Source organism: Tetrahymena thermophila, assembly GCF_000189635.1.
Source record: "Tetrahymena thermophila SB210 genomic scaffold scf_8254671, whole genome shotgun sequence".
Lineage (NCBI taxonomy): Eukaryota > Ciliophora > Oligohymenophorea > Hymenostomatida > Tetrahymenidae > Tetrahymena > Tetrahymena thermophila.
In genome coordinates this window covers 194727-209335 of record NW_002476438.1, presented here as the reverse complement: position 1 = coordinate 209335, position 14609 = coordinate 194727, and the positions used below count along the sequence as shown (strand labels likewise).

The 14609-nt window shown below is 24.3% G+C and overlaps 4 protein-coding genes across 4 annotated transcripts; 3 read left to right on the top strand and 1 right to left on the bottom strand. All coding sequences in view use genetic code 6, as the record gives it.

Annotated features, from left to right (window-relative positions):
* Positions 1 to 1242: 1242 nt before the first annotated feature.
* TTHERM_00424630 (cyclic nucleotide-binding domain protein) lies at positions 1243 to 4686 on the top strand (the record flags this gene model as incomplete). The annotated part of the gene is made up of 1 exon (XM_001013740.2): positions 1243 to 4686. The coding sequence occupies one exon, from the start codon at positions 1243 to 1245 to the stop codon at positions 4684 to 4686; it is 3444 nt and encodes a 1147-aa protein (XP_001013740.2).
* A 722-nt stretch (positions 4687 to 5408) lies between these two features.
* Positions 5409 to 8786, top strand: TTHERM_00424620 (cyclic nucleotide-binding domain protein; the record flags this gene model as incomplete). Its single annotated transcript, XM_001013739.2, has 1 exon — positions 5409 to 8786. The coding sequence occupies one exon, from the start codon at positions 5409 to 5411 to the stop codon at positions 8784 to 8786; it is 3378 nt and encodes a 1125-aa protein (XP_001013739.2).
* An 893-nt stretch (positions 8787 to 9679) lies between these two features.
* On the top strand, positions 9680 to 11134 carry TTHERM_00424610 (hypothetical protein; the record flags this gene model as incomplete). Its single annotated transcript, XM_001013738.3, has 3 exons — positions 9680 to 10103; positions 10169 to 10330; positions 10446 to 11134. The coding sequence occupies 3 exons, from the start codon at positions 9680 to 9682 to the stop codon at positions 11132 to 11134; spliced, it is 1275 nt and encodes a 424-aa protein (XP_001013738.1).
* Positions 11135 to 11583: 449 nt separating this feature from the next.
* On the bottom strand, positions 11584 to 14164 carry TTHERM_00424600 (kinase domain protein; the record flags this gene model as incomplete). Its single annotated transcript, XM_001013737.2, has 11 exons — positions 11584 to 11644; positions 11813 to 12079; positions 12151 to 12240; positions 12430 to 12519; positions 12675 to 12764; positions 13039 to 13128; positions 13303 to 13392; positions 13586 to 13675; positions 13842 to 13937; positions 14019 to 14068; positions 14123 to 14164. 11 exons carry the CDS (start codon positions 14162 to 14164, stop codon positions 11584 to 11586), a joined length of 1056 nt encoding a protein of 351 aa, XP_001013737.2.
* Between the last annotated feature and the right edge of the window lie 445 nt (positions 14165 to 14609).

The window sequence follows — 14609 nt, the reverse complement described above, 5'->3', positions numbered from 1 at the left end:
TTAAAACTGACTGGTTAATTAATTAGATTTTTAGAAAATTTTATTTAAAAATAAATGAAGTTCTATTTTGTATGTTCAATTCTTGATTCAAAAAAATTTAAAATATTTTTTATGATTCTTCTCTTTCTCTGGTTTAACTAACTAATAAACTAATACATAAATAGTCCAAAACTATAGACATATCAAACTCATTTTTACGGAATTCAAACTGATTTAATGAAATTTAATAAAATTCAAAGTTCGTATAATAATTTAAAGCAAATTATATTTCTTTTTTTACAAAGGTTCCATATTTTTCTAGATCAATCCATTACATTCTCTATTTATTTATTTGGTTTTCCTCATATGAAGTCATTTTTCTTAGTTTAATCTAAATATGATAATTTATTGGGAAAATTTAAGCTTGTTTTCATAATATTATTTATGTTTTAATGTTTCATATATAATAATATTTTTTAATTTTATTCTATTTTTATGAATAATGTCGCTAAAATTTTAAAAAAGACTTTTATTTTTTTTTCTTAAGGCTTTAAAATATATTTTAAAATTAATCCTTTAAATTGAAAATAATTTCATATTTGTTGGTAAAAAGTGTTTTAATTAAATTATCACTCATTTAAAAACTCACATACATACATAGATAAATAGATGCATACATAGATATATACACTTAGTTACCTAATAATAAATGAAATATTTAGTTAACAAAAAAGGATGAAAATTAATTTATTTTTATTAAGCCTATAATACCAAGTAGGATTAGCTAAATGGCTATTTAATCAGTTTTAAATATATAAATAAATAAATAAGTAAGTAAGAACAAATTTTAATGAAGAATTCAAAGATAAATGAATTTAGTAGCATTTTTATCTATTTAAAAGGCAGTTGCTATCCATCCTATTATTTTAGTGACAGCTAATATAGTAAAAAGAAATGACCTTATATTTTTTATTTAAATGATCGAATCGAATTTTTATTTATTCCTATTACAAACCATAATTGAGAAACAAACAAACAAACAAACAAAAAAACATATAAATAAATAAACACCTGAAAAGTAATAAATCAGTGTAGACTATAGATTATAATCTGCTTCCAAAACATATTTTACACATTTAGGCAAGTAAATAAATAAACTAGAGTTGACTTTGGCTGGAAATAATAAATAAGTAGAAACAAAATCTACAGTAAAATTAAAATTAAAATTAGCTTAGTATTTACAAAACTGAAGTAAATTGATAGATGGAAAACTAAAGAGAAGCTCAAGTAAATATTCTAACTGATCGCATGAAATTCATATAAAATGAAGAGGTTTAGCAGCTAAATAAAAATGATTTGAGATACACTTAGTCATATGATACAGAAAATGATGCGATAATAGATACAAATAAATTAGAAACATAACAAAATTAAGACTCTTAGGTTAACAACGAAACAAAATTTAAGGATACAGCAGAGTTTTAATACAGCGAAGATAAAAATGCGAGCGAAACTACTCCATAATCATCTGGTTAAAATGATTTATAATCATTGATGATACAATCTTCATACTTAGAAAGGAAATTTATGAAAGATTACATTAAGTAGGAGTAGTACTAAAATAATTTTGTTAAAAGTTAATCTTTATTTTCACATTCTCATGAAAGAAAGTAAATAATCGAAAGAGAGGACAGCCTGAAACCAAATGGAAGCTCTCATAAGTAGATACATTTTACCAATTAGAAAGACGTTAGGAGAGGAACTAAGCATTTTAGCTATAAAGATGGTTAAACTCTAAAAAAATAACAATTGATACAAAAAATAAAGAAGAGAATGATTAATTTTTATTAAAATTTCACGAATGTAGGTAAGAAAATTTACCTTGAAAAGAGGAGTGTGCATACTACTTTGAATGATAAAAGCGATGGCTACTTTGAAAACTAGCAGAAAATAACCATGTTGCAGTAAACTCTCATATTCGTGAAGCTAATAATGAATATATTTGATTCTTTTTTGTTGAGTAAAATTCCTGTAATAAGTGCTTAAAGTAGAATAAACATGCTCATAAAATTTGTATTAATTGTATACAATGCATTATTCTTTTTATTACTGTCTATAATGATTGTTTTCTAAAATATGCTCACTCAGCAAGACTTAACGTTTTATAAAGCTACCTTGATCATATGGACATTTGAAATCCTGATTAGACTTAATACAACAATATATAAAGATTCGAACATACTAACGAACAGAAAGGACATTTTTTTTAGTTACTTTCCTAAAAAGTTTATCTGTGACTTTATTTCTTTCTTAGTAATTATTATTCTACTGCTCCAAGATTAAACAGAAAAGATGCTTACCACGAGAACTATTACATAAATTATTTGCTTCGCAAAGGTTTTAATTTTAAATCAGGATATTGAGGAATTTTAAAAAAGACTTTGCATGATGCTGAGAAGATACTACTTAATTAAATTATCAAACTTGATAATTAAGTTATTTATTCTTGCTCATACTATAGCTTGTGGCTGGTTTATCATAGCAACAATTGAGATTAATTGGCTAGGAGAAGAAACAACATGGTACACGGAAAGTGTGGCAGCTGATGGAACGTGGTGGAAAGTCTATATTTTATCCATGTACTGGGCTTTAACTCTAATGACAACAGGATCAAATGAGGCTAAGACAATATTACAGGTGTCTTTTACATCTTTTATAATGCTTTTTACAACAATAATAATAGGTTATTTGCTCAACGCAACTGGAGCAATATTAGAAGAAATAGATGCTAGTGAAGAAAACAAGTAAAATGATCTAAACATAATAAACGAATATATGAGAGAAAAGAATATATCTATCAACCTGTAAGGCAGAGTAAATATCTATTTGGAGTATTACTACCAAAAGAACTACTAAAAGCAGACTGATGAAGCTAAAAGTGTGCTTTCAAAAATTTCTACAGAGCTCCGCAATCTTTTGTAGAAAGAGTACTTTTAATAAATATTATCTAGGATTGATTTCTTACATAGGAATTTCTCTGTTTAAACTTTAGCAAATCTTTCAATCATGTGTGAAGAAATTGTGTATTATCCAAACCAAATCATTTTTGAAGAAAATGATTTCAAAGATGCTGCTTTGTTGGTTATCATAGAAGGTCAAGTAGAGATTTATCAGTAGGTAGGATCAAGTAAAAAAGATTAAAAAACTATTTGCTTTTTAGGTTAAGGCTAAATTATAGGGTAGATTAATTTCTTTACAGGCATGGTAAGAACAGCGTCAGCTCGTTCAAGAGGATTCACAAAATTAGCAAAAATAAGCAGAGATAATTTTTTGGCAGTAGTAAACGAGAATGAAAAAGATGTGCAAACATTTTATTAGATGAAAGACAATATCTTGCTATATGAAAATTATGAGGAGATGAATATTAGATGCTCAGCCTGCTCAAGCTATAAGCATCTGCAAGGAAACTGTCCTCTTGTTCATCTGAGTAAACAAAATGTAATGGAAAAAGTTAGAATCTTAAATATCATGAAATAAGATAGAAAGTAGATTAAGAGACATGCAATTTAAAAAAAAAATGCCTTAAAAAATATAGGGTTGACTTAAGCTAAAACAGCCGAATATTAGGATATTTAGCTTGGAAGTGGTAATTCTTAATATAAATTTATGAGAGAATTGGATGATGAAGATGATGATGACGGTGATGAAGATGAAGATGATGGTGTGGAACCAGAACCTGAAGAGGGAGAAGAAGAAAAAAGTTTTAACGAAAATAATGATATAGAAGAAGAATCTTCATGCGAAATTAGTTCAAGTGAGCAATAAGTTAAAAAAAATCTTGTATAAAGTAAAAATAGTAACATAGAATCAAAATCAGATATGCAAAAAAATGGAAAGAATTAAAGCAGAAAAAGTAATTCGAGTAATAAAGATGATTAAATCCAAAACAATCAGGTAGAGATTTTGAACCCATAAATGTTTTCAATAGCTGAATAAAATCGAAAGAAATCTTTAAAAATTTAATCTTAGTCTAAATTATTTTTAAACAACTATGTTGACCAAGATCAAAATGGCAACTCTTGCAGTGCTAAAAAAAAAAAAGGGAGCTTAGCAATAACTCAAAGCTCTGAGATGTATCCTGGCCGTAAAAAAAGTAAAGATTAAAATAATTCTAAAGTCCTTGTAGGTAATAGAAAAGAGAGCTTGTTGAATAATAATATGCCTACTTTAGGTTAGTTTGACAGTGACAGTTCCGATGAAAAGTAACAGAAAAAGAAGTACTGCCAAAGTATGCTATATGATAAAAAGAAAAAAAATAATTAAAGCAGGCAATTGAAATTTGATAAAATTTAGAAATAAATCAGCTAATAGCAATTAAATTCAAAATTACTAATTCCCTCACAGTCTTCATAAAAAAATATTGAGAAAAAAGAGCAAGAAGACATTCAAGAAGAGAAAGAGAGAGTGCTATGGCAACTTGATAAGTAGAAAGATTATGATTACTACTTTAACCATGGCAATATGAAAATAAGAATTAGCCAGTTTAACTTTTATTTGCATTCTAAATAATAAAAATATCTTATGAAATTAATTTAAAATACACTATTGGTTAGAAAAAAATAGCATAGAATATCTACTCAGCTTAAATTTAAAAAAAATCACATGAAGACTTAAATAGTTAAGCTTAATGTTAATCATAAAAATTGACCATCAAGCAAAGCAAAGTAAAATTGGTTCAAATTTTTTAAATAGATAGATAGATAATTAGTTAGACTGTCTGTTTGTCATGAGGTTTCTTAAATAGATTTAAAATTATAAAATAAATTAGTAAATAATAAATTATATTATTAATTTAACTAGTTATCAATGTAAATTAATATATTTTATGAACCAATTTATTCTTCCTTAAATAATAAATTATGTTATCAATTTAACTAGTTATCAATCTAAATTAATTTTTTTTATGAACCAAATTATTCCTCCATCTATTCATTCATTCATTCATTTATTATCATTATTCACAGAATTTTAACATTTAAAATAATTATAAATAATGAGAGTATAAATAAATAAAGTAATACAAAATCAATTTATTTATTTAGTTTGTTAGTTGACTTATCTATTTATTTCTACTTTTATTTAGTTTTTTTGTAAATTTTCTGATAAATTTTTTTTTAGTTAAATAAGAACTGATTAACAAACAAGCATACAAGTAAAAATTTATATATTTTATTCAAAAGACTTGAAATTTTTTATATTATTTAATTAATTTTTAAGATTTAATAAAGTTCTTAAGAAGTAGAGTAAAACATACATTTATTTATACATATATACACATATATATTTTTTTAACAAATTTAAACGGAAGCAAATAAGTAGAATTAAATATACAAATTGCTTAGTTTTCAAACAATAGATAGACAGAGTGAATGAGCTTTGCAAATTAATTTGTAGATACAAAAGCATGTCATACTAAATAAAAGCAGTTTTTAGAAATATATGATACAGATGAAGGGAAAAACTTTAGAACAATGAATCTACGAGACGACACTTTATTTTCTATAGATAACGACCCTTCATTTATAAATTATACCAATAATAACTTAAACATTAAAAATAATACCGAAGAAGATAACAAATATACAAAGGACAGCATGATAAATGACAGTAAATAAATCACAGATTAAGAAAGAAGAAGCGTTATAAGTAGATCTAGCATTGGTAATCATCAGGTTATCAGTAATCGCGCTTCTTTTCAGATGAGATACATAAAAAAGAATATTGATTTATCAGATAATGCTTAAGGTAAGTTAAGAATGAATAAAAGCTTAAAATATAGCAACACTAAAGGTTAAGAAGCAGACTTCTATGATGAAGAATTATATGATCAAACTTAAACTGTAGTAACCAATAACAAAAATGACAATAACAATACTTAAAATTAGAAATTAAGCTTCTTGATTCCCTAAGTTTAAAAAAAATAAGCTAAATAACTATCAGATCTGAATGTTGCAATAGTCTTAATGATTAAGAAAAGGCTGATTGGCTTTTACAACAACTTCACTCTTAGTGGCAGGAGATAATTTTTAAAATTAGAAAGCGTTCACAGAACATTAAATGATAAAAGCGATGGCTACTTAGAGTAAAAATCTAGAAATATTTTTAAAAGACTTGCAATTTAACTAGCTCATGAATGCAATAAAATATTTTCAAATTTTTTTGCCAAGGTACCAGTGATGAATCAACAAAGTAAATTAGGACTGGTCTTTCTTTTACTTTTCATATTTTTCAACACATTCTTTTATCTACTTTTCTCTATCATGTTAGTTTTTGAAGATGTGTTGACGGGTCAGCAGTTTTATATTTTTAAGACTACTTTGATCTTTTGGAGCTTAGAAATCTTTAGAAAGTTGAATACAACAATTCATTAAGAATCTGTCATAGTTACTTCAAGGAAAGAAATACTACTATTTTACATTAAAAAAATAGCTTTCTTTGATGTTCTACCAATGTTTTGTCTATTCACTTTACTTTTGCAGCAATAAGACAGTAACGAATCGCATTACTCTGCTACTTCAATTAACTATATTCTAAAGTTTGCTTGCTTTATTAAGTTGAAAAGTCTCTAAGTTGATTTTGATGAGCTTGAAAAATGCCTATGCATGATGATGAAAAGGTATTATATCATGAAACTAGTTAATTTGATATTCAAATTATTTATTATCGCCCACTTTATTGCTTGTCTTTGGTACATAGTAGCACAGATAGATTCTAAGTTTATTGGGGAGAGTTCTAGTTGGTTTGCTGATACTTTTGGTTCAGATAATACTTGGTGGAAGGTGTATCTCCTTTCTATTTATTGGGCTCTAACATTAATGACAACAGGTTCTAACACTGCAATTACAGTATTATAGACTATGTTTACATGCTGTATTATGCCATTTGTAGTTATTATCATTGGATACATGCTTAACGCAACAGGGAACATATTAGAAGATATAAATGCAAGTGAAGAAAATAAAAAGAGTGATCTAAATATCATTAATGATTATATGAGGGAAAAAAATATTTCTATGAGTTTACAGAGAAGAGTTAATATTTACTTAGAATACTATTACGAGAAGAACTACTAGAAGCTAAACGAAGAAACACAAGGTGTTTTATCAAAGATTTCTAGCGAGCTCACCACTCTCATGAGAAAAGAATATTTTTAGTAGATTCTAGCAAAAATTGATTTTCTTAAGAATAATTTTAGCTAGCAAACACTAGAAAATCTTGCCACACAATGTGAGGAGATTTTCTACTTCCCTAATCAAGTAATATTTTAAGAAAATGACTTTTCTGACTCAGCCCTTCTCATGATAATTGAAGGATAAGTAGAAATTTACACATAAAACTAACAAGATAAAAGCACTCACAAAACTATTTGTTTCTTGAAAACTGGAAATATTTTAGGGCAAATTAACTTCTTTACTGGTATGACTCGTAGCGCTTCTGCTCGATCAAAGGGTTTTACCAAAATTGCTAAAATAAGCAATTAAAGCTTCTTAGAAGTTATAAAAGAACATCAAAAGGATTTTCAAACTTTCTTTTCAATGAAAGATAAAATCTTGCTATATGAAAATTATTAATCTATGAATATCAAATGCACAGCTTGTGGCAGCTTTAAGCACCTGTAAGGAAGTTGCACTCTCGTCCATTTCAATAAAGAAGCAACAAAGGATGTTATTAAAATAACATAAAGCTTTAAGCAAGAAAGAAAGCCTGAAAAAAGATCTTCAAAAAAGAAGTCGAAGTCTCTAAAAATAATCTCAAGAGTCTTCGAAAGGGGAGTGCAATACCTTGAAAAAATGATAGAAGAAAATGAAATTTTTCTTAATGAAAACGAGGACGAGTCTTTTACTGATGAAAGTTCCTAGCATTTATTATTTTTGGAAAGTGAGCCCAGCATTAATTAGCAATCATGCATGATTTAAACTTAGGGTTAAGATAATAAAAATTTGTTAACCAATAACGAAATATACGATGAAGATGATAAAAAAGGTTAGAGAAAGCTTTCAGGGTTTGATAGTAATTCGATGAAAATAAAATTTGATGAAATTGAATAACTAAATGTCTTCAACAATAATAATGAATCTCCTATTAAAGAGTATTATAAAAATAAAATGAACACGCATATGTCTCAATCAGGTAAAGAAGCTCAAATGTAGTATGAAAATTAAAAGTCTGAAAAAAAAACCAGATAGCAGCAAAATTAGCAAGATTAAATCTAATCAAAAATAAGATCTTAATCTTCAAGTGTAACGAAACGAGAAAATAGTAAATATAGAGGAAGTATTGGAAAAGTTTAAATAGAGTAATTAATACAAGATGAATCCAATAAAAAATCTTAAGGTAGCATGACTCAGTTAGATTAAAAAAAGAAAAATAAAAAAGAAAAGTCCTAGCGATTAAGTAAAGTTATTAACAAAGATTTTTCAATTTCGATAGATGAGAGAATAAAATTTTAATAACATTTAACAAATCACACTATACAGTTCGATGCCGTTTAAGTAAATTTGAATTAATAAGAAATGATATTGTGGTATCTTGATAAGCCTAAGGACTACGAGTTCTATTTTCCTAATGGCAACCCTAAATTTAAAATAGCTTAATTCAAAATGTTTTAAAAGAAAAAGGAGTTAGAAAATATCCCAAAACAGAAATAAAATAGGAAAAATATTGGAAAAAAAAGTGTTATTTAAGCTATGGGTAGAGGAAAATAAAGCGTTATTAAACCATTTCATTCTTAATTTATAAATGTATGAAAAATATAAACAAGCTTGTTAAATTTCAAAAAATTTTGTTGAAAAATAACTAAAATTATTTATTATTCTTTGATTAATTTTTAGTTTTTTTTCAAATCAGTTTTCCCTTTTTATTAATTTATTTGTCTTTGTAAATTTATTTGTTTATTCATTCATAATTTCAACAATTAGACATTAAAAGAAAATTATTTATTTTTATTTTCTTAAAAATTTAATACAAACTTTCTTTCATTAAAAACAATAAATTTAATAACATTTCTTTTTTTGAACTGATTGAAAACATAGTTAACAATTTTCACATTTCTACGTTATTATTTAATATAATATTCAAAACATTTGATGTTAACATCAATTAAAAAATCAAAAAATTTTTTACCTTCATTTAAAATAATTAAAAAATTGTATTACTATTTTGTTTGATTGTTTGACTAATTTATAAATTGATTAATTGGTTATTAAATTTGTTTTAAATAGGGTTAATTTATAAATTAGATCTCAAGCTCATAGAAAAAAAACAAAATATTTACCTTAAAGTAGAAGCATTTATTAAAAATAAGAAAATTAATTTTGTAGCCACACCTTCAAAACTGATTATTGAAGTTTTATTTTTCCAAATATATTGATTTTTTTTTTGTTTTCTTTTTTACTTTCGCATATAAATAAGTAATAGTTTATATACATGTTATGCTTAAGGCTGACTGATGATTTCATTAACAACTATACCTTTCATCATATCATTATCCTATTAGATTTTTTTTTAATAATTAAGTGCTTTCTTTTAAAAATAATAATTAAATAACTAAATTTTCAAAAAAATTTTTGGTTAAACAAAGAATATTTAAGTAGAAAAATATAGCAATATTATCTTAAGAAGTTCATAAATTTAAACAAAGATGTATAACTTTTCAATAGGAGGTAACAAAAATGATCCATATAACTTTTCAATAGGAGGAAGTAGCTCGTCTGAACCAAAAAAAGGATTTGGTCTGACTGGGTCCCTTTCAAAAAATGGAGGTTTAACTGGAGGACTTTCGTCAGTATTGACTACCTCCTAAACAAAAAAAGCAAGCTCCTCATACACTTCTGGATTTGGTGGTGGATTTGGTGAAACAAAATCTATTTAAGAAGCTTCAAAAAGCACATAGGCAGCATCATCTAAATCTACTACTTCAAAATAAACAGCAGCAGCAGCGGCTAATACTACTACAACTACAAAATAGCCAAAAACATAAGCATCAAAAAAAGGAGCAAAAACTAAATTTGGAAAGGAAATAATTCCAAAGAGATTTGGTCTTTTGTACGATCCTCCAACAATAAGTAAAATTATTTATTAATCATAGCTAACCAATAAAATGACATATAATAATTTAAATCCAAATTAGCTCTTGAATACTTAGACCCTAATTCTGGAAACTTATATCATCATAAAATGAAATTAAAAAAGCTATAATAAGATACAGATGTGAAAGATGCAATTGAATATTTAAGAATAAAGCATGAAACTTATTTAAATGATGATTCAATTACTGATGATCAATTAAAATGTAAAAATTTCATTCATTTATAAATAGATAGAAATAATTTATTTTCAATTATTATTTTAACTTTTAAATAAATGATTTACTAACTAACTAACGAACTAACTAACATAATTAACAGCTTTAGTTTAACGTTTACAGAAGAGAATGAGTAGTGGAAACAAGTCTAGCGCAAAAACAGCAAAGCCATCTCAAGCAAAAGTAGAAAAACCTAAAGAACCACCAAAAAAATCAAATAGTTTAGCACCATTAACAGGAAATGACTTCAAAGGAGCCAGCTCTGGGATAAGAGGGGCAAGCACATCATCAACAACTGCATCTTCTTTATTAACGGGCTCAAGTCAAATCAGATCGTAAAGTGCCTCTAATTCGAAAACTGCAGCAGCTTCTTCTAGTATATATGGAAGTAAGCCTAGCTACTTAAGAGGAGGAAATGATGACGACGATGATGAAGATGATTATGAAAACGAAGAGGAAGTATTTAAATATGCTTGGAGTAAAAAAGGAGCAGGAAGCATTTAAACTAGTAAAATGTCCTAATAATAAGATGAATATGATTACTATAAAGACGATGAAGATGAAGAGGACTAAGAAGACCAAGAAGAAGACGAAGACGAAGATGACTATAAAATTGACTATAACAACTATAACTTAAATAAATTATCTAACGAAGAACTTTAAAAACATAAAGACAGAATGGAAGTTTTGTTTAAGAAAAATAATCTTAAACCTGGAGATAAAGGGTTCTAGTATAATATAGAATAAGATTTTAATCCTGATGAAAGTAACGAATGGGATGAAGATATATGATGAAAGTTAAATAAATAAATCAATCAATCAATCAATTATTCTAATTAAAAAATATTATAATTAATAAATCAATAAATAAATAAATTAACTAATTAATTAATTAATAAACAAGCATTATGTAAATATTTATTCACCATTTATCATTAATAATATATATTATAAGTATATACTTTGAGATATTTATTATATTTTTTCGTTTAATAAAAACAAACAAACACATAACTTACTTACTTACTTACTTACTTACTTACTTACTAACTAATTTTTCTATTATTTTTTATTTTAAATAATGATTCACATTAAAATATTAATACCAAAACAATTGAAGCTAACATTCATATCTTTTTTTATAAATTATTTTGAGTATGTATTTACAATCATACTAAAAAAAGAATTAATTTAATTTTATAAATTATTTTAATTTAAGTGGTAAGAATATTAAATCATAATCATAGAACTAATTTTGATATTTTTTTAAGCTTTTTCTGATCACGGACATCTAAAGTATCACTATTAATTTTAAAATTATTAATAAAGATAATAATATATCGATGGTATATGTAAGCTATTTATAGTATTACATTAATATAAATTTAATATGGCAAAGAATGAAAAAAGAATAAACTTTATTTTTTCAATAAAAAAATTCATTTCATTATAAATATTAAAAATAATTACATTGGAGATACTCTTAAGATGTAGAGATTACTGATTTTACTTATGGACAAGCAGAATTATTATAAAACTTCTTTACTAACTTTATTATCACTTTTAATTAAACAAATTTAAAAAACAGTCTCAAGTGTGTTAAGTTATTTTAAATTGTTTTAATCAATTAAACAAACAGAATTTTACTAAAAATCCAAATCTAATGCATAGATATTTTTTGAGTTTATTATTGAAGTAGATATCATTTATATAGCTTCATTACAGATATTATTCTCACTTTTTTTAATTTAGTTTAAAATAAATGGTTAGTTCGATATCAAAATTTTAAAGTATAATAAAAATTTTACCCTAAATATAAACATAATATTTAAATATTTTTTAGCTGTGCCATAGTTGAACATAGTTAAGTTACACCCTAGATACCAATGCGATTTCCACTATTAAATATAGTATATTTAATTATAAATTAATTATTAACTTCAATTAAAACATATGAATAATTTGGTGTTATTAATATATAAATTTATTAGAAATAATATTTCTATTGAGAGCAAAAATGAGTTTTATTTAATTGATGACACAAAACACAACAAATAAAAAAATTTTTATTCAGAATAAATCTTTACAACAAATCAAGCTTCAGCTTATAGAGGTTTGTTTAGTTTGCCAAACCCTAAAGTAAGTCTATTGCACCTTAAGTTTTTATTAAATTCTAACTTTTTTATTAGTAAGATTAAATTAATTTATTAATAGGTTTTACTAAAAATGATATATTTAAAATCAATAAAAAAATAGTTTAATTTATTTTCATTCAATCCAAAGGCTGTTTGTTGATTATGAAAAATAAAAAAGATAGATAATAAATGATTACTATAATGAGATTTCAAAAGAAGAAAGGTTATTTTTTTTAGACAAAGCTTAACCGATGTATTTTCCACTTTTTGGTCCAAGCTTGTTACATCTATTAATTAATTTATTAATAATTCATCCATAAATAAATAAAATTTTGAAAATAAAATTAAATAGTGTAGACCCACCCTCATAAATTAAGATTTTTTATTTAAAGCCTATGAAGTTAATTAATAATGGGGTGGGACTTTGATATATGAAGATTTACAGAATAAATTTCATTGTTTTATTTAATCAAGATAAAAAAATATTAATTATTGCTAATTATTTATTAAATTAAATAAGGAATTTAAAAACTAATAAAGATCATAGAAATTTAATTTTACCCAAAATAAACTGATAAATTTTACAGATTTAAGCAATCAAATATACTTGACATGAACATTTCAACTCCTTCATCACCAATTTTATTCGATCTTTTAAAAAATTGATAAGATATAATTATATTTTTTTCTTTTTTGTTCCTAAAAAATAAAAAATGAAATTAAAAGCAAATAAATTTCTATCTAATTAAATACAAAAAAAATATATTTTGCTTTTATTTTAGAAACTAGTTTAAAGGAAAAATAATAATTAAACTATATTTATACGAAAAGGAAACATCTAAGGTAGTTAAGCTATTGCATTATGACATATATTTACCAAAGCTTAAAGCTCCATTTTCTCCAATACAATTCGACCTTTTTAATAATTATAAAATGAATAAATTTATAATATCAACGAGTTTTCTATATTAAAATTAATATTTGCCTAAAGTAAGTTTTCACATTTATTCCTTCATATGTGAGTCGTTACAAACAAAAATAATAAAAGATTATTTTTTTTTGCACAAATTTTGCTTAAATTAATTTCTAAAATAATCAAAATTTTTACATCAAATGTAATTGTAAAGTTGAAAGATTCTCGCACTTCTATATACTAAACCCTAAATTTGATATTCCGTCATCACTGAGTTTTTTTTGGCTTATAAAATAAATTAAAATTTTATTTTTTACACAAATTAAAATAGACATCAACTAAATTTATTATTTTTTTAAATATTGCAAACTATGAAGGTTTTACCATTTAAGTAAATAAATAAAACATCCATTAAATTAAATAAAAGTTAAATAAGTTTAAAATATTTTACTAGAGATACATGACTAATTTTTTTAGGTTTTTACAGCTAGCTAAACTAGAGGTGAACTCAGACATAATCTTATTATCTAATTTTCCTTTACTTTCACTTTAGTAAAGATAAATAAATAAATAATTATTTTTTTATGTTTATTTTTTGTAAACTAAAATTTTTAAATACTATTCATACCTCAAATCAATTACAACATTTTCATAGTCCTATAATTAAGAGCTAATAAACTTTTTTTTAGTTAAATTTGTCCTAAATAATAATTTATCATAAAAATTAATTACATCTTGTAAGTTTGTGAACTTAATATATTTCTATTACAACATTTTATTTTTTAAAATAATCTTTATTTTACTTTTAACTTCAAATATGATAATTTTTTTTGTTTAAATAAATATATATTAATTTTTTGAATTATCAAAGTATTTATTAATTAAATAGTGTTTCCGCCACACAATTTCTTAAATGGACAAATTTATTAACTCATCCTTATTTCTCTTTACTTTTTCCTAATTTTTCAGTAAAATTAAAATTCGTACTTTATTTATCAATTTTTATTTTAAAATTCTCATTTTTAATTAAGTGACTCATATTAAAGTTTATGGGTAAATTAAAGGAAAATTCTTCAATTTTTTGATATCTAAGCTGCAAATATTAAAAAAATAAATTAATTTAATTCTGTAGTATTAAATTTTATTTAAAAATTATTACTTTTAATATTTATTTAATTATAAATATAATAGCAACAAGAAACAATAAATGCTTTATTTA